Here is a 26,082-nt window from a genome sequence, read left to right as displayed (position 1 = left end):
AAAAGTACTGTGTAAATTAAGCCTCAATACAATACAGTTTTCATTACTTCATTATTTAAGACATTGACAATTCATTTTTGGTTTGACATCTCTACATACTTTGAATCATAAACTGACAACTCCAGTCATTTATTCCCATGTCGGCACATCTCTGACCAAAGTTGACCTCTTCATTTTGGTAGAACTAGCAACCCAGTCAGCTGTGTCCTGTACAACACCACTGCTTGTCTACACAAGTGCCTCGGCTCATGTCTGCTGCGGCACCAAGACACTGAAGGACAGCAGAGGAGTGATGGACGTGGAGACAGAAAGAGAAAAGAGGCAGAGGAGGAAGCCTGAGGCCCTCAAAGCACTTCAGAGAGAGAGAGAGAGAGACAGAGACAGAGAGACAGAGAGAGAGATAGAGAGAGAGAGACAGAGAGACAGAGAGAGAGATAGAGAGAGAGAGACAGAGACAGAGAGACAGAGTGAGAGATAGAGAGAGAGAGACAGAGACAGAGAGACAGAGAGAGAGATAGAGAGAGAGAGACAGAGACAGAGAGACAGAGTGAGAGATAGAGACAGAGAGACAGAGAGACAGAGAACACTGTCTCTCATCAGCAACCCTGATGAAAGCGAGCTAATGCACCGTGACCACGTGTGCGGGACCGTAGCTGGTGTGTCTGTTGCCACAGCAACCGTCGTCATCATATGCCGACTGATTAAGTGTCTCGATGAACGCTTGGGCTACCAACTGAAGGAAAGAATAGTCTGCGTTCACACTGGTGTGGGTTACTCATTTGACGCTCAGGTGTTTGTGCAGCGCTCCTCTCTGGAGACGTCATCAGTGATGGAGCGTGGAGGGGAGCGCAGCGTGTTTGTCTCAGGGACAACGTTGGCGGTCTTCTAGTTCTGACAGTGAGACGCCACAAACAATAACCCATAATCAGTGTCATGATACCGTGGACTTCTCGCTGTGGGGATTTAAGCTTTGACCTTGTGCTTACTTGACATTATTGCTACCCAAATGAAATTTGACATTCATGCTCCGATTGCAGCCGACTTTTTGGTCAAGAATCTGAAAAACTGTGATGACAGTTTTCTTTTTCTTTTTTTTACATCGACAGTAGAGACAGAGAGAGATTCAACAAAGCCCCCCGTATCTTGTTTGGTATCTCGCTCGATAAATAATCAGATTAATAAGATGAATTGATAGTAAAAATATTTGTTGGTGAATTGTAATAAAGATGCAGCTACTCAACCTGACACAGGCCTTACCAGCCTTTTTACAGGCTACTTGACCCAAATGCTTGAGTTCCTGGTTTCAAAATATTTCATCAACTTGAATTATTGATATTATAAATACAAACTAGAACTACCGCTTCACGATTGTACGCCTTGAACCGGTCAGTCAAGTAACTCCGTGTCTGTCCAAAATGTCATCACTTCATCATTTTGAAATCGTCATAATTAACTTTTGAATTCTTGAGTTATGGCCAAAAATCGTGTTTTGTGAGGTCATGGTGACCTTTGACCTCCAAATTCCGATCAATTTGTCCCCGAGGCTAAGCGGACGCTGAGGCATGGTAAAGATAAAGAGAAGACGTCCCACTCTGTTGGATTTGTTTGGACCAAAGAAACAGTGGCGTTACAGAGCGGGAGTTCAGCTTAAACCAGACGACAGCCAAGTTTCATTTTGGTTATCACGTTACGAAAAGAACAGCGTTATGGAGAAATGATTAACCTTTAACATTCTCGTAATATTTGAATAGTTTTAACATTAGCCTCACAATCCTTCTGTTGATGTAGGAATTCATTTTGGTTAATAGTTGTCTTTATGACTGAATGACTTCATTAATTATAGATTGACACTGGCTTATCTACATTATTACAGCAGTTCATCTGAGTGTATCTTATTCCATGTCCTTGTGGATAAGGATTGGTATTGGGAGAGGCATCCCAATTGTCTGCAATACTGTGTGTGTGTGTGTGTGTGTGTGTGTGTGTGTGTGTGTGTGTGTGTGTGTGTTTGCATTGATTGTGCACGTCTCAACAACAATATCACTAATAATCAACATACCTATAATTACATATCAGTCCACATGTGTGCCGTGTACATATCTGTTAGTGTTGAACAGTGTGAGTAAAGCGTGCTCATGGGACTCACCGTTGACGGTCAGATGCACCCAGCTGCCGTTGTGGAAGGTGTCATACTGCTGCTCCAGCATCAGCACCTTACACTCATACCAGCCCTGGTCGTCTGAGCGCACGTTCTCTATCCGCAGGGAGGACTTGCCGTGAAGACTGGCCCGGCCTGGACGAGAGAGACAGAGACACGGAGGTGACGTGTCAGCGGAAAAAAGGAGGCGAGCGGAGAGGTGAGGAGGTACGGGTGGGTTTGAATTTAATGAGGGAAATGAAGGAGACGGGGAAGGAGCAGGTGAGAGGTGAATGGATGAGGAGAAGAGGGAACGCCGGGTGAATGTTTAAGAGAAAATCAACCTTTGAACAGGTTCTGATATAAATATAAAGGGATCACAGAGCACAAGAGAGTTGGTGTCACAGTGTGACATCGCAGTGCAGGCCCGTTTTTCTGCTGCACGGTTAAAGTGCAACACAACATCATAGTGGGAGACTGGCTGCAGCTGCATGCGCGCAATGAAATCTGTCACTTAAGCTACTGTGTGCGTGGTCTATTTTGGAGACGCGCCGAGGCGAGGACAGGTCGTTGCTTCCTTTGAGGAGTGGGAAGTGGCCAGCGTGACAGCGGAGGAGCCTCGGGGTTACGCAGGAGCCAACAATCCGTCGGAACAGATACCGACTTGGTGAGTACAGCAGAGTCAGGGACGGCTTACTTTTACAGATCAAAAGCCGAGAGAGGAGGGGGGGGGGGGGGGGATTGATGATGTCGCTCAGGGCAATCTGGCAACTGGATCATAACAGATGGCGACTGGCAATAAAGGCTAAACAAAGGGCTTTCAGGGAGCGCGCAGCGGCTCAAAACGTCTGCGTTTTCAAAGCCCTGCTATCCTTTATTAATCCCCCCCCAGTCCGCTCCACTTTGAGGGTATTCCTGACTAATGTTTGTTTGCCCCCCTAAATCTCCTCTGCAGCATGACACCCCAGGTAACTATATCAGCTGCACTGGTGGCTGCCTCAGTGAGTTGAGTTGAGGTAGACAGTCAAAGTGATGTTTTTTCCCTGTAGCCTGTGTGTGTGTGTGTGTGTGTGTGTGTGTGTGTCCTGGTTAGGCTATTTATATATCAGATTATATTTGTCCAGCTTCCAACCATGTCTGTCTCCTCTCTTGCCTGACTGGAAAGACACTCCGTGTTAATTATTGAGTGTGAACTCTGCCTTTAGTATACAGATGTATCTATGTATCCCCCACTGCTGTGTACATGCCCTTTGATTCCACCTCCATTTCTCTTTGTCTGAGGGTAAACAGCGTGTCCAAACAGTAGTGGGTATCCTTTTCTGGGCTTGATGTATTTCAGGTAATGAACAAGAAATCATGCGTGAGTGTGTCTGTGTAAACACACGGTGCTGTTCGCTTACTGTGTGAAAGCATAGTGGTGCGTCATTTGTCACACATGGCCCTTCGCTTTGCTGCATGCTGATTCCCCAGCATGCTGAGGAAGAATTATCCACAGACCAGTGACGTGCGGTGAGGTTGGTGGCTGGTGAGGCATTTACAACTATATGAACCCAATAGAGTGGCTTAAATCACCATTCAATTGGCAGCTTGCACATTGACTGCTGGTTGTTTTTCATATTTCACATCAGCATTCTTTACACACATTGGTAAGGTACGTATTTGATTCCACCAGGAGCGTGTTCAAGTCTATTTGTTGAATTTTTTGCCAATCTGCATCGTTGAGTCCCGCTGCTTTGGCTGCGAGCAGGTCATGTTCACACTAACAGACAGCCGATTACTTCAATACTGAAGTATACACTCTGAAAGGGATGACTACAGGTATGTATGGACGTTTACACTCTATGGTTATCAGAGATCCTGCCAGCAGTGTGTGTTTCAATCTGCTTCATCATTTTTTTTAGGATTGCCAGGTAAAATTGGGGAGCGTTTAATGAGAATATAAAAGCGTCAAAGCTATTTAACATCCTAAAAATAGAATGCATTGTGAAAGCACTGCTCACACAGAAGTCGAACAACACCATGTACCACAGCCCTGTTGATGATGTGAATTATATCCACCGCCAGTTGATGACATGGCCTCCATGCTCTGTTTCCCCCTGAGGTCACGTCCTCCTCGTTTATTTCAGACAGTCTCCACTGCTCAGTCAACACAGCATCAGGGCTGTGATGCTTTCTGTTGGCTCTGTGTGTTCACTGAAGCTGGATACATTTTTAACTCCTCTGACAGCTAGAAAGTGTCAAGCTATTTTTAAGTGTATGAATGCAGGTCTTGTTCTTGTTTTCACGTCAGTGAGTTGTCATTTGCCTGACAGTCTATGCTGACGCGAAAAGATATTACCGGAGAGGGGGATTTAAGGTAAGTAAACACAGGTTGGAGAAAAAGCTTATCACGGTCGACCTAATGTTACTTACACTGCAACGCATCAATTGTTTGAGCAGTAGGTACACCAGGATGCCCAAATGTGGTGAATTTGTCTACCAGATTAAAGGATTAAGATGGTGTTGCTCTATAAATTGAATATTTTCGAAGAATTCCACGAAAAGACCAAAACCAATTAACAACTAATGCCTGAGTGCATCTCTAAATACTTTCTGTAATCCTCTGCTCTGTAAGAAAGACACAAATATACTATACTGTTTGACTTCATGTTTTTAAAAGGCTCAGTGTGTATGTATACATGGTAATGACGGAACATCACCAAAAACATATCGCTCATTGGAGTGTTTCTATAGTTTTTGGACAACAATAGAGCTCTATGCTTAGTCATAACTGAGCACAGTAAATATTGGGCTGATGGGTCCGCTAGTATGTGAGATCAGTCGTGGACAGACAGACATAGAGCTGCACACGCACGGCGGAATGCATAATCTCCTGGTGGAGATAATAAGACTGACTGACTGACCCTGAACTTAAACGTTCCAATGTGAGGATGTGCTTCACCAAAGTCAACAACTTCTTGAATCCCTGCCTGAATTTGTATCAACCGCACATCATGTTAAAGTAAGAACTTTACAGAACAAAAGGATTCACTTCCGATGAGCAGATTTTGAACTGGACTCCATTGAAGAATTCCATGGAGTCCCATCTCTTCTTGATAGTAAGATAAATTAATTAATGGCTTTTGGTCTTTTATAATAGGATTGTTATTGGGACAATAAGAAAAATAAAGAGTACCGCCAGTCTCATGCTTTATCTTTGTGATGTTCCCTGTACCGTGTGATGCCACAACCACTTCCTGTGTTCAGAAAAATGTCCAACGGTGCATTTCAACCGGATCCGGCAACAGAGAGCTTCTAAATCTTTCTATTCATTTCCTATGGAGAGAACCAGGGACCAATCAGGTGCATTCCACGATAGGGTACGTCACCTGTGGGAAGTGGCACCTTTCTTTTTTTTTAGCAGAAATTCATCATTTCAAACACAATGTCTCGCATATCTTCACTTTCTTCCTTTCTGAATCTGAATAGTGAAATACACGATTTGACAAACTGACTACATTATGCCACCAGGGATCCCCATTGTGAAACACATAGTCCATCTAGCAGAGAATACAGCTGTCATGCAGATGGCTTAAGTGTGGCTGAACAGAGTATATTCTCATCAGAACTTTCCAGCCAGGACAAATAGACGTATACTTTCAGGGCAGTATTTGTTATACGTTATTGTATATGTTTCTTTTGTTGTCACTTCACTACCAGTGTGATGCTGTAGACAGAGGACATTTTATTCTGTAATATTATATTATTATATAAGTTAATTCTTCCAGCACAGAAGGAAAACCCCCGTCCATAAAACATACATGATCATAAACAGGACATATGTTAATCAGTAGCATACACCATCTGGGGACCATGAATGTCTGTAGGTTGGTCGATAGCAGCTGTAATGTCCAGCTAGCTTTACACAAACGCTCCTTAGTGCTGCTAATGTAAACCCATGAAGATGTAATGGTGCACTGCAGGATACCAATAGTTATATGTACATACAAGTACAGTCTCACAAATTCATGTGTTCTAGGATGTAGAAATCTCTGGAGCGGCAACACCATATATTATTCCATTAGCTTCAATCCAACAATCCTACAAGCATAAAACTGACACACTGAACCTTTATGTCCTTTTGACGGTTCAGTGAGAGGCTGCAGCTACTATTGACTGAGGTGAGGAGCCACTAAAGGGCTTTGGTGGCATTTTAAAAGAACACTCCACGCTCCCTTTGGCTTTGTTGTCTATTCATTCTTCATTAACTGCTTTCAGCAGCAATTATGTCATTATCACAGACAAAGCCCAGGCTGGGCAAACTTCATGAAAGCCACAAGTCCACTGGTGGTGAATTAAGCCGAGCAAAACCCCACAGCAGTAATTCATCACTTCAAACAGCATCCATTCTTCTCCTTTTTGGAAGAATATGTACCTGTCAGAGCTAACACGACAGGATATTCGAGAGCTCTTCAAGAGAATCTCTGCTACGTATATATGCGACTCTTCAGAAAACAGACAGTGATTCACTTAACCCTCTGAACCCCCAAAACCCGCCGGAGGTTTTCTTTAAACAATCGCCCAAAACCCATCATTACTGTCATAAACCTTTGTTTTTAGCTAGGTCCTGTAAACAGCATTACATTTTCAGCGCAACTAGGAAGCCGTAATTGATTCGTCTGAGACCAACGGTCAGGGAAAGACAATTCAGTGAATGAACTGCAGCCTGCAGAGGTCGTAAATATGTCAATAGTTCAATCAATACAGAACGTGTTGTTCAGAGGGTTAAAGACTACACAACCACGATGACGACGTTGGACTTTTGAAAGTCACCGGTCAACTTTTTCGTGTGAGGACTCAACTGTCAAGAGGTGATGTCGCAGCTGACCCACAGTCTCTGACTATACATTTTGCTTTGGGTGAAGTCACACAGTGAAGTCAGTGAACAGCGGATCACAGATGCTGCACAAAGTTGAGCAATGTCCTTCCAGGTCGCAGATTTGAAAAGCAATGTGCAGGCCTTGTGTGCAGGAGTTTGACTCTAGTTGTTGAGATATTTCAGTTCGGATAAAAAAAATGGACAGACGATACATTGGACCCGACATATTCTCATTTAAATCCCTCTTCAATTCACAGTTGGAATATACGGCCTGAAGTGTGTGCCTAGAATATTGTAATGACTGACAAGAGCAGTATCCCTACGGCAAGAAGAGCAGTAGTCAGCGGGACTTCTGATCATTGGAGTAATTATGGCACAAGTCCAGCTGTTCCTCTGTTGTCTTCTATCCAGTCAGTCCGACCCCACTTCTTGTCTCTTCTATCGGCTTCCTGCAGTCGGCACATGGCAGCCTGTCACAGAGCCCCACTCCTCCTGACTGACGTTAGCTGTGATAACATCAGAGGACTCGCCTTGGGTCCACATTTTCAAAAGCTTCACATGAGGTCGCCCGGTGCTGCGGGTTGGCTTGTTAACACTGCAGTGGTATCATCAAAGGCCATGCTTCTGATAAGACATATTCTCATACATATTACTTCATATTTAACTGTGCTAAATACAGTACGTTTAAACCGTGATTGTTCATCAGTTCTATACGCACCGATCGATCGGCAGCCGGTTTTCAACTGATCGGAAGCTCATTAGAAAGAAAATCAGAATCAGCGGGTCGGAGTTTTAAATTGTTCAGAAATCGGAAAAATTGCAAAGAAAATTGCAATTGATCAGACCTGGACTAGAATCTGAGCCCCCCGTATTCTGCCTAACTTAGGAAGAAGGGCAAAGCAGATTTATTAGCTTCAGTGAATGTCTGCTGGGTCATTTTTAAATTTGGGACCAGCTTGGAGATCTTCCACGATGATGGGGGGGCACTCAACAATGTAATCGTACTTTTTTCTCCGTCCCTCCATTTCCAGTTTCATCTTCAATTTCTATTGCTTTCTTCCTGCGTGACTATCAACGTTTGTCCATCTCTTCCTCCTGCTGGTTCTCATGGAAATGTTTGAGACTCTGTCTGCCTCCTCTACTCTAACGGATGTGTTCTCCTTCCTCCTCTCTACAAGGAACACATGACAAAGGCTTGTTTGAGACAGAAGGGCAGACGGGTGTCTAGGAAACAGTGGCCCTGTGGTTGGCTCCGCTCATTAACCCTCCACAACATCCCGATCTAAAGAGGGCACAATGAGAGCCTCTATGTATCTCAGCAGCTTTTGGCCGTGACCTGTGATCTTCCATGATGTCACACTGAAGCACAGTGGGTGGTTGATGCTCGCCTGCGACCCGGCTAAAGAACTTCACATATTTCACTTCTGCGCTTTGAAACGACGAGATGAACGGTCGCCCTGCTGAAGGCTAAAGTCGGCCATGTGTCTCATAGGACTGACGGCGAGAAGAATTTCAAAACAACGCTGCGTATATATGGTCCCTAAAAACCAGTTCAATGTATGCAGTCTTTATAGCGTTTGAAGTTTCTAATCTTTAATAGCTTCCAGCAATATATGATACAAACTAATGTTTGCCTCTGTTTAAAAAGAAAAGATAATGTAAATCTTCCCAGTTTTGATCCTGCGTTAATTGTCCATTCAGCTCTTGTTATATGACAAATGTATATCAAAACATCTGTATCTAAAGCTTCAGAGTATTTTTTTTTTAATCGACTTCCTGTCGTTTCGCTTCTGTAAAGCGGTTTGAAATGTTTTGGTGACTCATCCTGCACTTAGAAAGTCATCCAATCAGATGAGACTTTGGGCGACTACCTAGTACAAACCGCTATGAAACCGCACCTCGCCGCTTGTGGATCGCAGCAGCTAATGGAGCAACATGAGGAGAGACAGGAAGAGAGGTGAGTTTGGATATGAGTTAGGACTGAGATCTAATTCATTCAAGGGGAAACTTTGCCAATACTCAACCAGCTCTGTGTCACTGCAGGGCAGACATTACATGCAATATTTTTACCTACATTCAAATTTTTGAATTAGATACTTAATGAAAAGTAGAGTATTTTCTCATTTTCTGGTCCGTGTCTGACTTTCTTACGAGCTCTAATGGTTTTAGTCTGAGACTGTCTCCGCATGTTGTGTCCTCTCCGTCATTCCAGAACAGCTGAGGACTCCAGCTCCCACATGCGAGGATCAGAGAGTAAAGCGGTGTGCAACTGACGTAAATATTGGGCCGCTGTTTCTTTAAACATTGTGATGGAAACAATGTATTAAAAATATAAACAATAGACATTTTAGTTTGTTTGACTATGTATATGGTCATATGGCGCAGCACTACTTCCCCCTGTGGCCTCCTGATCTAACAACAGGTGAGGGAGGTGTTGTATGGCGCTAACAGTCGTCTGTAGCTACGTATCACGCTAAACTCTAACCCAGCCCACGTTTTAGCAGTCCAATCAAATGCAAAGGATTTGATTTGAATCCGTCTCCTAAATGTATCATTTCACAGCACAGAGGCAAAACACACTCTGACTTCCGTCTCCCTGGGACTCTAAATGTGGATTCTGGTCTTCACATGAGTGCAGCATAGGTCACAATTAACAGTTACATCCTGGATCTGGTTCCATATGGCAAAATACACAAATAGGTTAAGCTCTGATGCTGACAAATGTCTTTTTTTATCTCTCTTCTCTTATTGAGAGAGAGCAATATAAGTAACATTAGCCAGCTGTTTTTAGCCTGTGATGGCTGTCACTTTCTCCAGTTAAAATGACAAACGTTGCTGGCGGCAGTGTCATTAACCTTTATTACAGAGCAGCAGGACTGAAACTTTAGGCTGTTGTCTGGGTGATGTGCTCTCAACCAACCGGTGTCTGTACAAAGAAACATCACTCTATGGACGCTATGTTTAGGTCAACAGTGATAAGAGCCTTGAACGGGGGTAAAGAACTAGTATGAACAATGTGTCATCTGATGGGACGCTGTACAACCTGACAAGAAGAACTAGAAAGAGTTTACCCAGATACAGTTAACACATTTACTAAAACTACCAGATATCTATATATTCATTGGTTTTTTTCACAACCAATGAACGGTGTAACCATATTTGGAATTTGGCAGCTATTTGTCAATCACAGTAAGCCCCGCCCTAAAGTATACCCTGCTTTAAGGTCTATCTGACTCTAAATGGACCATCATTTACTAAATGAACATCATGCTGAATTGAAGAAGACTTGAAACTAGAGATTGAGACCATAAACTCATGTTTACAATGTTTACTGAGGTAATAAATCAAGAGAGAAGTAGAGTCATTTTCGCATAGACTTCTATACAACCGGAGGAGTCGCCCCCTGCTGGTCAGTAGAGAGAATGCAAGTTTTAAGACTCTTCCGCATTGGCTTCACTTGGAAGAACTGGAGGTTGCCGCCTGGTTCCCAGTGATATTTAACGACGTAACAACGTCAACGCGCGCTTGAGAAACACTTCAACAGCGACTCGCCGACAATGTAGTTGACCACGCTTGGCCATTTTGTTGCTTTGGCGCTTATATTGTGAACATAGCGGGCTGCTACTAAAACCTGTCTCCAGCCAGGAAAACTTGAGATACAGATGTAAACTGACTTTGAGTTATGTACGTCAGTTACACGTAGATATTGAAAGCTGGACCTAATTTAATTGTTATACGGCCTTTGAAATGATTTGTATTCAAGAGGAGAGTCCAATATTGGATTGAAAATAATGCTATTGAACCCCATCCTAGCATGAGTCTAACTTATAAATGAACTGGTTTCCAGGTCTACTATATAGATTTTGCTTGGTTGAAGACACAATACTATCACACTCAATGGTGCGATTGTTGCTGTCCTCAGGGACTTGGGGTTGCACTCCCATCCTGCTGCTCTTTTTGCTGCGGTCAGGATTCTGTAACTGTAACCAAAAGCTTCTGAAACTTGGTGATCTAATCAATGAGGACAAAGTGTGTGAGGGTGCATGAAAGATCACACAAAGCTCGAGTATTTTTGCCACAATCTCCTAGTCTGAAACTCTATTTTTCTTCCTGCTGCGGCTGGCAGGTGGGATGTAAAGGACTCTTTAAAAATACACCTTTTCCTGTATCTGATGCAGACAGCGGCAGATCAACCGGCTGCCTTTCAATCACGCGTGAAGATTAGTATCCGCCATGTCAACGGCATGGTTTTGCTAATTAGAGTAAACTTGGCATATATTTTTACAAATAAATATTTCATTTATACTATGTAATCTATCTGATGTGCACTTTCTTAAAACTGATAATTACAGACCAGTGGATCGTATACTGTATTTCAGACACTGGGACTTAAACTGTGGGAGCTTCAAAGTGGACTAACTAATAGAGAAATAAAGAAAATGATCTGGTATTATGAAGGGCTTTTTGTGATACCAATATTAACATAATATCACAGACGTTAAAGTTTCCCAATTCTCAAGAATATCCTGCATCCAGATTATTGGGAAATAATCTTATGGTTCAACATGAACATGTCTTAAATTGAACCTTAGAGCCTCTCAATGATGATTAGTGAAATTATGAAAAACAATACATTTGAGAAAACAGTACAATTGATTTGTTTCAATCTGATTTTAGGATACATCATAGTACTAAAAATGCTCTTCTTAAGTTAATGAATAAATTGAAACCTGTGTGGTTATTAGTGGCACAGCTGTTCAAAGGTTTGGCTTCTCCTTCAAAGACTGGTGTTTGTGTGCAGGTACTGCTGATGCTAGAGATCAGACACAATGTCTGTTCTCTGTGGTGTGCGTCCATACTTTATTTCCTTTTACATGCTTGCTTTAGAAATACTGTTGAACTCGTTGGATGATCCAACACGTGGATACTGCTTGCGCTGACTCCTCCTCACACGTGGAAAAATTGACATTTAATTTATTATGACATGAATAAATACATGATAAAAGCTCTTTGAAGGGGGGGATTATTTCTGAAATGTAATGATCGGAGGGGAGGAAATCAACAGCAGGCAATCCCTCTCACCTCCTCAGCAAACTTCACCTTGAGCACAACACATGATTAATCTGTGGTGGAAAGAGCTGCTCTCTAAAGGACATGTCATCTCATTAAAGCTGTCTGCATTAGTTAGTAAACAGATTTATTACAGTCGACCGCTGTAAGCACACCACTGATCAAAGACAGCACTATTGTCAAGAAGGCGATGGTTTCATGTCTTTGTTTACCAAAATGTGATTCTATGATCCCGGATGTGTGTACATCCTGAGCATTCTACCACTGGTTTCACTACGACAAATATCAAACTAATAGTTATCACTGTACACTAGGGCTGAGCAATACATCAATATTATATCAATATTATATCAATATCGTGGTCTGAGACTCTAGCATTTATTTTATTTCTCTTTACCCACTTAGTCATTATATCCACATTACTTATTATTTAATCAAAAATCTCATTGTGTAAATATGTTGTAAAAGAACCAACGACCAACCCATAGCGATCCTCTCAATATCGATGTTGAGCTTTTCTATGTGAAATTTTAGTTGCCAATTAATTGTTGTACAACTAATTCCGATTTGCGGTTTGATTGTAATTTTCTGTCTTGTTGAAGCCACACAGCGGTGCGGTTGTGTGTGGCCTTCCAACTGACCCCGACTGTCCAAAATGATGCGATTGTTGGCAAAACGGTGTCGATAATGATCCGTCTCTGGTTTGCTTTATTCCAAAACGTCTGTGTATGCTGACCTAATGTAACAAAGACAGGGTTCAAGGAAGTTAACTCGCATAGCTTTCTTAGGTCTTGAGGCGCTGCAACGTTTATTCAGAGACAAACCGAAACCTGCACTGTATATTTACTTCCAACTGACCCCTTTACAGCTGTCTGCTCCGAGCGGGCCCACCGTCTCTCTCTCTCTCTCTAGCTATTCCTTGAAGATCCCACACTGCTCCTATAACACCGTGTTTCTATCCAAATATTTTGATGTGAATTATCTCATGAGAAGAGCTGGATGGAAGCGACGACTTTCCCCAGAGCTGTAAAACACACTGCTGCACCTGTAAGGGAGACTCTTCTATAAATCAAGGGAGACACTTTATTTACCTACTGGAAACACACCGAGTTCACTTCCTATTTGATGCCACATTTGTAACATTTGCTTTGAATCAGGGCTGTCCACAACTATTCTACACACAAATATATATTGGATTAGTGAAAAAAATGTTTTGATTGGCGTGAGTTTCTCTATTGACAACAAAGTTTTGCTAAATAGTTTTCTATCATCACTGTGATTGGCTTTCCACACTAATGTTACACTGATATTTACACAGAGACACCTTCCTCCTTCAGCAGATGGATGTGAAACAAACATCACAGTGAAAGAACTGAAAGCACAGCCTTGTTTCTGTCTGGAGGGGGAACGCTGTGCTGCACACTCAAACGTGCTTTTTGAGCTGTAAACTAAATTGCATGACTGGTTTTAGTATTGACAGTTCTTTCCAAAACCAGGAAGCAGGAAAAAACCCTGTATTTAATGGGTTCAAAATAGCTCAACACGCCGTTTGCCATACTGTATTAAATCAGCCCTGAACCTCACAGGTCGGGACTTATCGATGTCATTAAACGTGTCTAAAAATAGAACGTGAACGTCCCCCTGAGTGACTCCTGCCTCACATCCACGCACTTCCCCTCGCCACCATTCCGTAAAATATGTGATCAGGACATCAGCATTTATGCTTTTCTAGTTGCTGATCTCTCATAATGTTACATTGAAAACAACCAATCCGTGTTTAACTGACAGGAGAGCTGGTGTCCGTGGCAGCACCACTAACTGCTAACAAACATAGGTGACGTTCACTTACATTATGATGCGTTCAGGCTCTGTTCTGTGAAAATTAGTAATATTAAATCATAACTTATACTATCATGATGTCATCAATGATCAGCAATTAGTATCGGCGGCAAAAAATAAAAGGTGATCTGGGATCTGTTAAAATGATATTTGCTCCCTTTTTTCTTTTGAGCTGATCCCATCTGTGTTCCCATCCGAACCGTGAGTTTTATGACCCGGTGCACCACTAGTTCTGGGGGCAACCGAGCACACTCCTGAGTCATGCTGTCTGGGGTCAGAGATTTAAACAGACGTGAAATGTTTGACCGGAGAGAGCAGTGACATTTCGCCGTTTGTGGTGTGAATGTGACTGCGTTCACCATCTTACCGGCGTACTCCGGGTCCACGTGAGGAGGGTAGAAGCGAAAGTTGATGAAGAAGGGGATGGGCATTCCATACTTGAACCACTCCACCACGTAGGGCTGGCCGTTCAGGGGGTGGGACACGTCGCATCCCAGGATGACGTTCTCTCCCGCGCGGGCCGTCACAAATTGGGGCTCCTCTCGCACTCCGTGGGCACCTGGGGGTTAATGGCATTCACAGGTCAGCCAGGTCAACGAGCCCATTTCATTTGAGCATTTCACACCATTACATTTAAATTCAGATCTTCACACATTTAGAGCATGTACAATACTCCTGCAACCACAGAGCAGATATAAAGGCAGACAGATCATTTTTAAGGGTTTGAGATTAATGAATCCTATTTCTAGGAGCCGACCACGTGACCTCCACCGGCTTTCTGCTATCGTCCACTCAACAACAACAGCAACAGTCAGCAAATAAGAGCTCCGTTCAAAGGAATAGTTTCATTCGCTTTCTGGCAGAGAGTTAGATGAGACGATGGACCCCCCACTCTCATGTCAGTGCGCTAAATGTGAAGCTACAGCCAGCAGCTGATTGGCTTAGCTTGGCATAAAGCCTCGGGGTGGGGTTAAAAAAATTGATACAGCACAGTATTGCATCGATACAAATGGCGATATTGTATCGATACAAATGGACACCGAGTATTAATGTTCTATTAAATGAACTATCAATATTGCATACATAAATTAAACCTTTTGGTAACAATGCTTTTTCAGTCCACTAGAAGGTGCTGTCTCAGCGATATTGGCAGGAAAACAAAGATGGAGGTGGTCAGTCTGCGTCACTGACAAACCCATTTTGCTGCAATAAGAGTGAGATGTGTGAAGTGAGATGAACCGAGTGGAAAAACAGACAAAATACATAAATTGTAATTGAAAAAAAAGAATAAATTCCAAAGTATCGCGATATACTGTATATGTTATCGAAATACTCCGATTATCACAAAAAGGTCTAAACTCACCATAAGATCGCAGCGTGACTTAAGTAGCGTGATAATATCGTATCATGAGTTGACAGCTAATTGACAATAGGCCCTTTGACAAGACATTGAAGGGTAAACACAGATGTAATTAATAACATGAATCCTGGCCCTGTTCCATTGCGATGGGCCATGGCCCTGGTATTGAGTATGCAGGCTCACTGGAATGACTGCTACACGCTAAATAGAACGGGACCATCATTTATTTGATCGATTACGCCTCTGCTTACTCTGCTATCACACGTTAAAATGGCTGCTGCGAAAAGGAACTATATGATCAGCTGTTTCCGACCCTTATGCTAAGCTAATCAATAATAATCAATGACTAGTGGCTTCCCATTTGAGAGTGGAATCAATCTTCTCATCGGACTCTCTACCAGAAAGCCAATAAGCATGTTTCCGATTAAATGACAAACTAATCCTTTCGTGGTACTTGACGGTAAACTACTATTGCCAAACAAGTGTTGACGCTCCATTCATCACCTTTCAGTGACCATCACGTCGTCTGATCTTGAGGCTATCGTGGCATCAGTCGACGTGAAGTAAACAAGGAGGGGGTGGTAAGCCTGATCAGAGATGGTTCAGATTAGAGAGAAATGTAGCAAGAAGGTCTTCGGAAAGCAAAAAGGGTTCCACCCAGAGAAGTGAGTGACAGTGTGTGTGTGATAACACAAACATGTGCTAAGCAACACGTTCCATCACTCAGGGCGGCAAGGACCGCCGGCGACAAATCCAATACAGAGCCAAGGCCAAGGGGCTGGGAACAGGAGAAGATTAACGGCACCCGCAGACACTTGAATGTGATTCATCTCGGCAGAGTCTTTTTTTTCATCTAATTCCGACTGACAGGACGCAAACATGCAGGAGGTAATGTGACAGTAATGCAACTGATGTTCAATAACACTTTGACCTTTCACAAAAAGAATTCCCTCCATTGGCTCAGCGACTGGACTAACCCCAGTGAAACTGTGTGTCTGTCAGGCTAGCTGCTCGACGGCCACACATCGATCCCAGGCTAATTACTATGTAGCTTGGCTTTATGAGCATGGTAGCATTTTACCAGTCGATATACGGCTAATCGGATGTACTCGCCGCTCGTCCCTCTGCGGCCTGCGAGGAGGCCGGGCGGGGCAGCGAGTTCCTCCTGCAGACGCTGCTCCGCTGCCTGCGCTAGCAAACAGTGGGCGTCGTGTGCAACGGGACTTTATCTATTACGTCTGCAAATAACTAAAGCAAGGGCGATCACTAGTTGTGGCGTTAACATTTTGCAGCAAAGCAAAGGACGTCATTTTTTTACAATCAGCTAAAACTCTTCCTACACTCACAAATATGTAGAAACCTGTGCTGTAGAAATGATTGATTTAAAGCTGCACTTATGTTTAAAGGGATAGTTTGGATCATTTTTTTAAAGTGGGGTTGTATGAGGTATTTTAGACACCTAAATGTACGCTATATTAAGAATGTTTGTGGTGTTGCTGGACGTGTGTGGCCAAACAGTAGGAGGACGATGAACACAGGAACCACTGAGAGCAGGATGGGACAGTAATGCTTCGGGCTAACGGAGGTGCTGTGTGTGTAACAGCAAAGAAAAAGGTCAGGAGGAGCAGCTCGCTGAAAGCACAAACGCTCAGAGGATGACATTCTGCTGAGCTTCAATCCCGGGCACTTGATGCTCGTCCCGATTCGCAATTAGCAGAATGTGCTCGCTGTGAAACAGACCAAACTAATTACACCGCTGCAATAACTGAATATCCGTTCGAGGCCGGCCGTAAAATCAAATCCGAATGATCTGTCTTGACTTGAAGGTTTGGGCGTATTAAGGCTGCAGCAGGGAAGCATGAAAGGCCTCCACAGTCACCTTGAAGTGAGGTCAATATGAAATTCGACTAACTGTCTGGGTTTTGCACTAAACACAGGATGTTTATCTATGATGAGGCCTAATTGTCTGAACTAATGGAATGAAAAGGAGCAGATTCAATGTGAAATTGTAACAGCAGTTGAGCTGTGTTTCCCCAAACGCAGGGCTGCTAATCACCTCGTGAAACACAATGCGCCGTGTGGACTGTATCTGAATACATCATTACCATCACAGGCCTATCAATGCCACGCAGCATACAGCGCTCTTATGTAACGCAGAGTGCATTACATCACTGAGAGGCAGCGGGGATCAGAAGGAGACTGCAGATTTCGTGATTTTGAAGTGCATGTGTGCTCTGGAGCTCGCCTAGCTGAGCCAGATAATAACTGTGCTTTTCCCAGTGGTGAACCCCCCCCCCCCCCCCCCCCCCCCCCTCACCCCACACACACACATACACACGCTTCCTCAAGCGGCGCTATGTGTTGATTGGCTGCCGGTGACATCATGGCAGATAGCACAAAAAAAAACAACTGGTCCCTTGGAAGGTATGACTTCACTGTTTGTAACTGATGAGACGGAGAGGGAGCAAGGGAGAGAGGAGAGGCACAGCTCGTTTGCCCATTCCCCACCCATAAGGGTTCAGCTCATCTACAATCAAAGACCCGGGGGAGGGCACCATCGCTAGGTACAACCACTCAGGTGCACTCACGCACACACACACACACACACACACACACGCAGTACCAAGAGCACGGCGGAAGAGAGAAGGGGAGGGTATGCTTGCTGGGGATGTGTGATTGTTGTGTGATGTAAAAAATCCTTTAGCCACTTTGTGTGAGTCTTTTATGCTGAAATAAGGAATACCGAAAACCAGGTTGTCTTTTAAGTAAGGAGAACTGTAACACTTGTGTAATAATGCTTCTTGAAAGCCACCATCAGATTAAAAATATATTGTGTCCCAGTAATGGTTCAATCAGAAGAGAAATATGTAGATGTTTGATCTGTGGTGTTGAAATGGATTTATAGGGTCAATTGGAGCCATTTTAAAGATCCATAAACCAGGTTTCCGTGCGAATGCAGAGCAAACGTTAAACAGATGTGTGCCTTTATCCACTTCTGTTCACTGGATATCGAGGTGACGTGATTAAAAGGGCTCCAGTCAAACATCAACCCAACAAAAATGTAGAAAAACGTGCATTTACTGTCTATCCAGTTTCATCGATTCATTTGAGGAAAGACGTAGTTTTAGTCTGCCGCTATTTTTGTCTCTTCAGCGGACACAAAGACACATGTTTCACGCATTTATTCGCCTCTGTTTCCATTGAAATTTGGATATCTATCAATACACAAACAATTCCATAACAGCCAAGTATAAACCTTTTTTTGCAAAGATTTAAAAATGTGCAAATTTGGAAATGCACATAAAAAGTGGTGGATGGAAAGACACTTTGTCGAGTTGTGCCAGTGTGTGTGTGGTATCACTTTATACCACGGTGAAACTCACCGACTGCGTCAACTCGGCTTACTGTCATTAGCTGGACTACCATAGTTTTTAGAGGGGCCATGAACACATTGCACATTTTTAAAAGTTACGCCATTTAAAGAACTAGTGCAATGAATTTTCTTGGCGTGGCCCGTCCGGAGCGCACGCTCGTTCCCAAATGCACCGATTACTTGGCTCCCGGCTTTGCTGCTAGGGGACGTACCCTTTCGGCTTTAGCATCACTCGCCTGTTGCTCGAAGCGGCCACGGCCTTAATCATGCATAACTTTAAGCCTCCATATTATTTAAATGGGTGAGTTATATATAAAAATTCAACCTCCGTACAGTTGTCATGAAAGTAAATATTAGCTATAGACACCAAAACCGTTTCTTTGCTGCAAACACGTCTATTACTGCTGTGAAGTTTGACATTTTAACATGGGGGTCTATGGGGATTGACTTGCTTTTGGAGCCAGCCTCAAGTGGCCATTTGAAGAACTGCATTTTTGAAGGTCTTGGTGGGATTATTTTTCCTGCAGCTAAAATGAGCATCTACCACTAGCCCAGAAGATCATTGGATAAGGTTTTAACTTACGCCGTAAGCTTTATGTTAAAACTATATAAAATAACATGTAGATTGAGAAAATATTCACTCTGCTTTTTCCCAGTCACTTGAGTGATTTTCATTTTAAAGACATTTCAAATGAAATGTTCGAATTTTGCAAAGAAAAGAAAGAACCCATATATATGATTTATGTGTGTTTATGGTATTCTCTCCTTCATAATGCTCCAGTAAACTGCTATTCTAAAATGATTTACGAGTAATATTTGATCCCAGGTCCCGGTGTGTCACAGATTAAGTGCTCTTCCTCTGCTATATGGCAGTATAACAGAGGATATATGACAGCGTAATACCATGTGACAGTGCAGACAGGCTTATATTCACACTGAAGCCTCGGAGAAAACTGCAATTCTATATTTATTCAAGGTGATAAACGAGACCGTGCGTGAAAATTCAGTGGGATGCAATTAACAATGCAAGTATGAAGCGTTACGACAAACACACACACACACACACACACGACACACTCTGGCGTAATATTTCAGCTGAGACTCTGTGTTAGCACTTAAAACACCAAATATACTGGAGCGTCCCCCGTCCCCGTCTCAGCCGGTCCCCTGGCTCCATCCTGGCTCTGTCTAGCAGTGACAACTGGCCCATTCTGCTAAGTGCCAACAAAAATGAAAAATAAATGAGATTTTTACAAAATACAACATGAATTATTAATGACTATAGGAAGGTCAGTGCATTGTCACGCCGCCTATTATTCTTGCACCTGCACTTAGTCCTCCTGTATCTTATTCCAAAGTTGAGGTGGCGAAAATAAAACGGCAGCTCATTGACATTAATGTCGCCATTAATGATGTTACCAAGGGCCAAAGGGGATTTACAATGAACTGGGGGTTCATTATGATCAGTTTTCAAATACTAGTACAGGTTTGTGTATAAAAAGCCTAGTAGTTGTGTACTGTATTTGAACATTTTCTCTTTCTTTCTGCATTGGCCTTTAAACTCCATCACCATCTGCTACCAGAATCTGGAGGCTTAACCAGTGTGGCTCAAAGTTATGCAGTGGCTCATGTCAGTGGGAGAGAGCTACCCGTCTGAGAATAACTCATAGTAATTCATATTGATGCATAATGAATACTGTGAGATTATTAGTCCTTATTTCAGGGGCTATATGGGATTTTTTTATGGGGTAATGTACATAGACTGTTATTAAGAAGTAGACGTAGTCGCCGTGACGTCACCCAATGGTTCGTGGACTGCCGTTTTAAAGTTGCGACGTTTGAAGTTTCGCCATTTGTGCCGTCGCCATCTTGATTTTTGCGAAAATGTTACAATTAACTTTCATGAAGTGAAAACACACTGTGAGAGTGTTAAAAGTTCTAAGATGAAAACATGGACAACTCCCAGACCAGACAACGCTGTGGTGGCAACATGTCAATCACCGTGTAGCCCCGCCCTGAAGCATACCCTGATTTATGGTTTATCTGACTCTAAATGGACCATAACTTACTAAATGAACATCATGCTGTATTGAAGAAGACTTGAAACTAGAGATTGAGACCATAAACTCATGTTTACAATGTTTACTGAGGTAATAAATCAAGAGAGAAGTAGAGTCATTTTCTCATAGACTTCTATACAACCAGAGGAGTCGCCCCCTGCTGGACACTAGAGAGAATGCAAGTTTGAAGACTTCTGCATTGGCTTCACTTTTTAGATCTGGAGTTTGCCGCCTGGTGATGCACAAAAACTGAAACAAACAGATGCATTTGAACAATGATTTGGACGTTGATTACCATGGTAATGGTCGAAGCTTCTAAGCTTCAAAGCATTTGGGTCATCTTTCTCTAAAATGTTACTTAAAGAGAGTACTAGCGCTGTGTACTGGCATGCATTTTGGCGATACAATACATATTATGATACATGGGTTAAGATTCAACATACTGCAATATATTGAGACTTTTTTATATCTAATTTTAGAAAACTTTACTTTGTTATGCAATCAGACGAGTGTGATCTGCATTCATCATAGTCCATGTAACATTCAACGTCCCAGCCCTACTTTGAGAGGACACATACACAGAGAGGGCGCATTACTCTGCAAATGAAATGACGTGTTGACTGATCTTTGCATGTTAACTATTATTTAAAATGTTTTTGAGAATTGATGCAGTATCACAAAACATAACAGTGTAATACTCTATAGATGACTGAGCTCAACAAACAACATTCTCATGCTAAATGCATTTGTAGAACGAAAAATGGGATTTCTTTTTTTTTTTTACAGTATCCGAATAGTTTTCTAACCAGAAAAGCATGAGACGAGTCCATTAAGAGCTTCAATTCTCCAGTGTGAGATCAAAGACAACTACAGTTTTAGATCAATAAAGCAAAATGTGTGAACTACGGTGTATTCATTGTGCAAAGAAGAGATAATTCACTTGGGAAGAGCAGTGAGTGAGAATGAACTGTGACTCTGTTTAAATAGAAAGAAATCCAGAAATCAGCACCCAGAAAGCCAAACCGTTCTGCGTATGAGCTTAGGAAAATTGCATTGCTCATTTTTTTGTTCGTCAGCTTGTGCTACAATCCTTAGATATATCAGGGTGGCTTTAAACGCTAATGCTACACCAAAGGGTGGGAGACTTGACCTAAATTCTGGACTCCCACTTTCAAGCTTTCATCATTTGGAATTCACAGGAGATCTTTCCCGGATGCAGAAGCATCTGATCCCTCCTGCACCACACGGGGAGGAAAGCAAACAGAAGCTTTAATGTGATGTTAGTGGTAGCCTTTATATAGTAACACGGCAAACATTTGTGAATAGTCAGCACATCGAGACAACAGGGTTGACTTTCAATCGGCATTTAATCCCGGATGCAATTTCTATTTTGTTGTCAGTCCACGCAAACAGCAGAAGCCACCGGTCAAGGTGACTCTGTCTGTTCTCTTTTAAACACAGATTTCAGGTCAGCCGGTTCTATCATGGTGTCGACAGAATGCCCACTACGTATTTTGTCCGTTAATCCTGTCCTTCTCCATGACCCACTTTTCCTGGTGCTGATGCTGAAATTCAGATTTCCATGTTCTCTGCTACAGGGCAGAACCTTCCAAAGATCCAGGAAGTAATAACTGCTGATTAGAAACACGCATCCCTTTCGCATCATGCCAGCAGATCCATCAAAAATAACGGCAGTTCTGTGTCGCAAATATTGGTGCAGACAAGTAATGGCGTCTCCTTGGCCCTTTGTCCTCTAGGTGTTACCCTGCAGTCCCCTCTGTCTGAGATGTCCCACCATTGAAATGCATTGCCTGTGACATTCTTTGTGGCGGCAGGAAATTCAGACAGAGCAGATGGTTCTGAGATGAATAGGTGAAAGCAGGCGAAGTCAAACTTAAAAGGAGCATCAGTTCAGATCAGCATTTGGACTTTAATCGTTCCTAATGATTTGATCTAATTGGGTAAAATCTTAGAGTCTCCTCAGACCTTCAGGGTGTCACAAAGAACTTTTTGTAACCTTTGCACACCTTTTGAAGAGGGGCAATTATTTATTTGGATGTATATTTTTTTAGTTTGTGGACACTAAACCACTAGGAGCAACATGGAGCAGTTTTTAAGGCCATGTGTAGAAGCACACTGGTGATGAGATACATTCCTGCTGCTGGTTTCTCACTATTCTGCCTACCAACAGTTAGTGGAGGCAACGCGCCTCGAGTGTGCGGTGGAAGACGTGTTTTAGCGCCGGAGAGTTGCTGGATTGATTTGTCATGCTTTGTTGTCATATAAATATATGTGACTGGTTCTTGTGAGTTTGTTCTTGTCATTGTGTTAATTACATTGATTTTGACTATATGCATTGTCCGTTAATGACGAAGCATCCCGTCATGCGCGTATTCATGTATCTGCACTCTGCAGTTAGTGTATTTGTAGGTGTTGAGCTTCATCTTTACACGAAAACATTATATTTCCCACAATTTAAGCTTCTGCATTTTCCAAATGCAATAGTATTATTCAAACGTATTGTCTAGTTAGTAATGCGTACCGAACCGTGAGCCTCGCACCGAACGCTTCAATACGAATATGTGTATAAATAAAAACCTGTAGCTGTGGCGTCATAATGAGGTTATTAGGAGGTGGATCAACTGTAGCAGGACAGCACTGAAGGCCCAGGTATACAATGCACGGCCCGCCACTGGCTGATACATGCATTACATTTCATGCATATTATAGTAATTTCACTATTTGTCTGACACCAATTATCAGACTAGGCTTTCATCTGGTGAGTTTGAGAATTGCCACACCGTTTTACATTTTTTTAACATATGATGAACTCTCATCATTCTGCCAGGAGTAATTAGAAGAGTTTGCAAAGTCCAGCTATTAGAAAGTAAAATGCTTGTATAAATCTCTATTTTAGAAAGACAGATCACTCTTGCAAACACTGCTCAATGAATAAATAATCAATAAAGCATATATTAACATAGTCCCTAACCATTATATATATAAATGCATGAATAATGCACATCTAAATAAGTTATTCATCATTTACTAACACTTTATAAATGATCTTATTAATCATCTACAACTCCTTAATAATTGGTTTGTAAAATATATAATACTTCATTTACAAATGGGGAATCCATCATTTATAAAGTATGAAAACACAATAATGAAACACATAATAGACCAGCTTATTAATCAAGAATAAAACATGTATAACTGTTGTTATGAACTGCATACTAATGAATTATTAATGTTGGAACAATGCTTTATAAATGATGAATTAAGTGTTTACTCATACTTAACTAATGCTTCATAGTGTGTAGTTATTATAAAGTCTTACCGACTTGTTTTATTGAAGGATAGCCGCATCCAGAGCTCCGCTGATTCACATATTTAATTTCCAATCATTCTCACAATAAAAGTCCCCGTTATTTTTTCTGATTACTTTTCCTCCCTGCGGCATTAGTAGACTTGTTTTATTGATGAAAAGCCACTGATTGACGTATTATTCTATACATATTTTACAACAAAACACCCGAGTATTTTGATAATTAAAAGCTTTTACTTTGAAGCAGCACAATCAGGAAGTGTTGGGTTGTCATTAGCAGCTACTGGTTTTCCCTCCTCTCTACCCTGCTCTCTTTGGTAGAGGAACTCTACGAGTGGGGGAGGATGATGGAGACCTATGTTTGGTAAATTGTCCGGATTGTGTCCACATGCTGTCCACAGCTCACTGAGATCAGAACTCAATGAGAGTCGGGCCACCTCGGCACGAGGTCAGGCTGATCGAACCTAAATACGAGCCAGATCTGATCTCGGAGCGTAGAGACTTAGCGTACAGTTAATGAGTCTTGGCATGATGGGATGACAAAAGTCGTATTGAATAGAGAAGTGTAACCACGGCCACAGTGACTGAAATTAAACCAATTCAGTGATATTTAACAATTGTCAGGTAGGAGAAATAAATTACCACACTGCGTCTGTATGATTTCTAAAACAAGAAATGATTTTGTTTAGTAGTACAGCTGCAATTTTACAGCTTTTGTTAACAATACAAAGGTGTTCAAATGTGTTGTATTGTGTGAGTCTTTTGAACTCTGAGATGGTGAGAAACAAATCAAAAATACTGTTACTGACATTCTCGCTTCTGTTGAGATGAAGGTTCGGTGTTCTCCTCTTGCAGCATGGCAGGTGTGAAAGTGCCTGCCATGCTGCAATTGAATCAAACTGTAGCACATCCACACCCTCGGTACACTTCGTTTGGGAAGGTGAGAACGCCCTAATCAAACTCTGGGCTGCCACAGACAGCTGGTGTTGGAGCGCTGCCAAGTGAAGGCGGGAATATTATGCGAGGGAAAACTAATCGGAATAAATGGCGCACATTACGGGCCGACTGTGTAGAGATGCATTCTTGGTGTGTGCGGACATTTAGCATCTGTTCAGCTGTCAGCATGCGTTACGAGCTTCAGCCTGCTTCACCCGTTTTCCTTGTAAAAGAAACTGGGAACAGGTCATGATGACAATCCATCACTTCCAGTGCTCCTTGTGCGTGCTGGTGTGTGGAAGCGGCACACCATTATTTTTAAAACATCTAACTATAAAGCAAGGAGTCTGTCGTTCTGTCTGTCTGTGGGTCCTTCGCATATCTCGAAAAGCGTTCATCTGATCCACTTCACACTTGGCGGGTGTATTGCTGGGAACCCAAGTCGGTGCCGTGTTGGTGCAGTTCGGAAACGTTCAATATTAATAAACTTTGAATAGACAAGCGAGCCGCTCTCTGTGCAGCATCGGGGATGGGGCTTCAGGGCTCTGCAGACTCAAAGCATGTCGCCTGCAGTTGACTCAATGGGCTGCATTGAGTCATATTGGTAGAGGAAATATATGACACATCATGAGAATACTGTTGATTAAGTTGTACTGAATTGGATCGAATTGACCTCGTGCTATATCAAACCGTCTCAAAGCGTTATTGTATTGCAGATCAAGTATTGAGATACCTATTGAAGCGTCTCGAGAGGTAAAGATGCACACCGCTAGCTGAGTTACATATTCTTTACGCGTAATGTTCCCATTGTCGCCATTTCACATCGAGAGACCATTTTTTAAAATTTGACATTACTGTATAAAATGATCTGTTGTGACCTCTAGGATAATCACCGCCTCAGAAAGCTTTACAACTACAAACTAAAGAGCTAGGACATTCAGGGGATGTATGGCTTATTGACATTAAGAGGGTTTCAAAGCAGAATAGAAGTGTTCGCCATCCAATTGCCAAAGAATTTGAAGAAATCCCCAAATGTCAAAAGTTTTTGATACCAAATCACAGTATAGATCTTTATGTTTTTCCTCAAGGTCTTGGTGTCTTAACGTGGCATTTTTATA

General features: G+C 42.4%; 1 protein-coding gene across 1 annotated transcript in view; it reads right to left on the bottom strand.

Annotated features, from left to right (window-relative positions):
- Positions 1 to 26,082, bottom strand: part of igsf9bb (immunoglobulin superfamily, member 9Bb) — a 106,611-nt gene that overhangs the window by 64,328 nt on the left and 16,201 nt on the right. Inside the window, exons 2-3 of the mRNA XM_076102120.1 lie at positions 14,272 to 14,463; positions 2,147 to 2,293 (exon numbers count right to left, since the gene is read on the bottom strand). Coding sequence (XP_075958235.1) covers positions 2,147 to 2,293; positions 14,272 to 14,463 — 339 coding nt within the window. The remainder of the gene's footprint in view (positions 1 to 2,146; positions 2,294 to 14,271; positions 14,464 to 26,082) is intronic.

This window comes from Anarhichas minor, unplaced genomic scaffold, assembly GCF_050575085.1.
Source record: "Anarhichas minor isolate MPS153535 unplaced genomic scaffold, ASM5057508v1 ptg000027l, whole genome shotgun sequence".
NCBI classification, from domain to species: Eukaryota; Metazoa; Chordata; class Actinopteri; order Perciformes; family Anarhichadidae; genus Anarhichas; species Anarhichas minor.
This window is presented reverse-complemented; position numbering and strand designations above follow the sequence as displayed.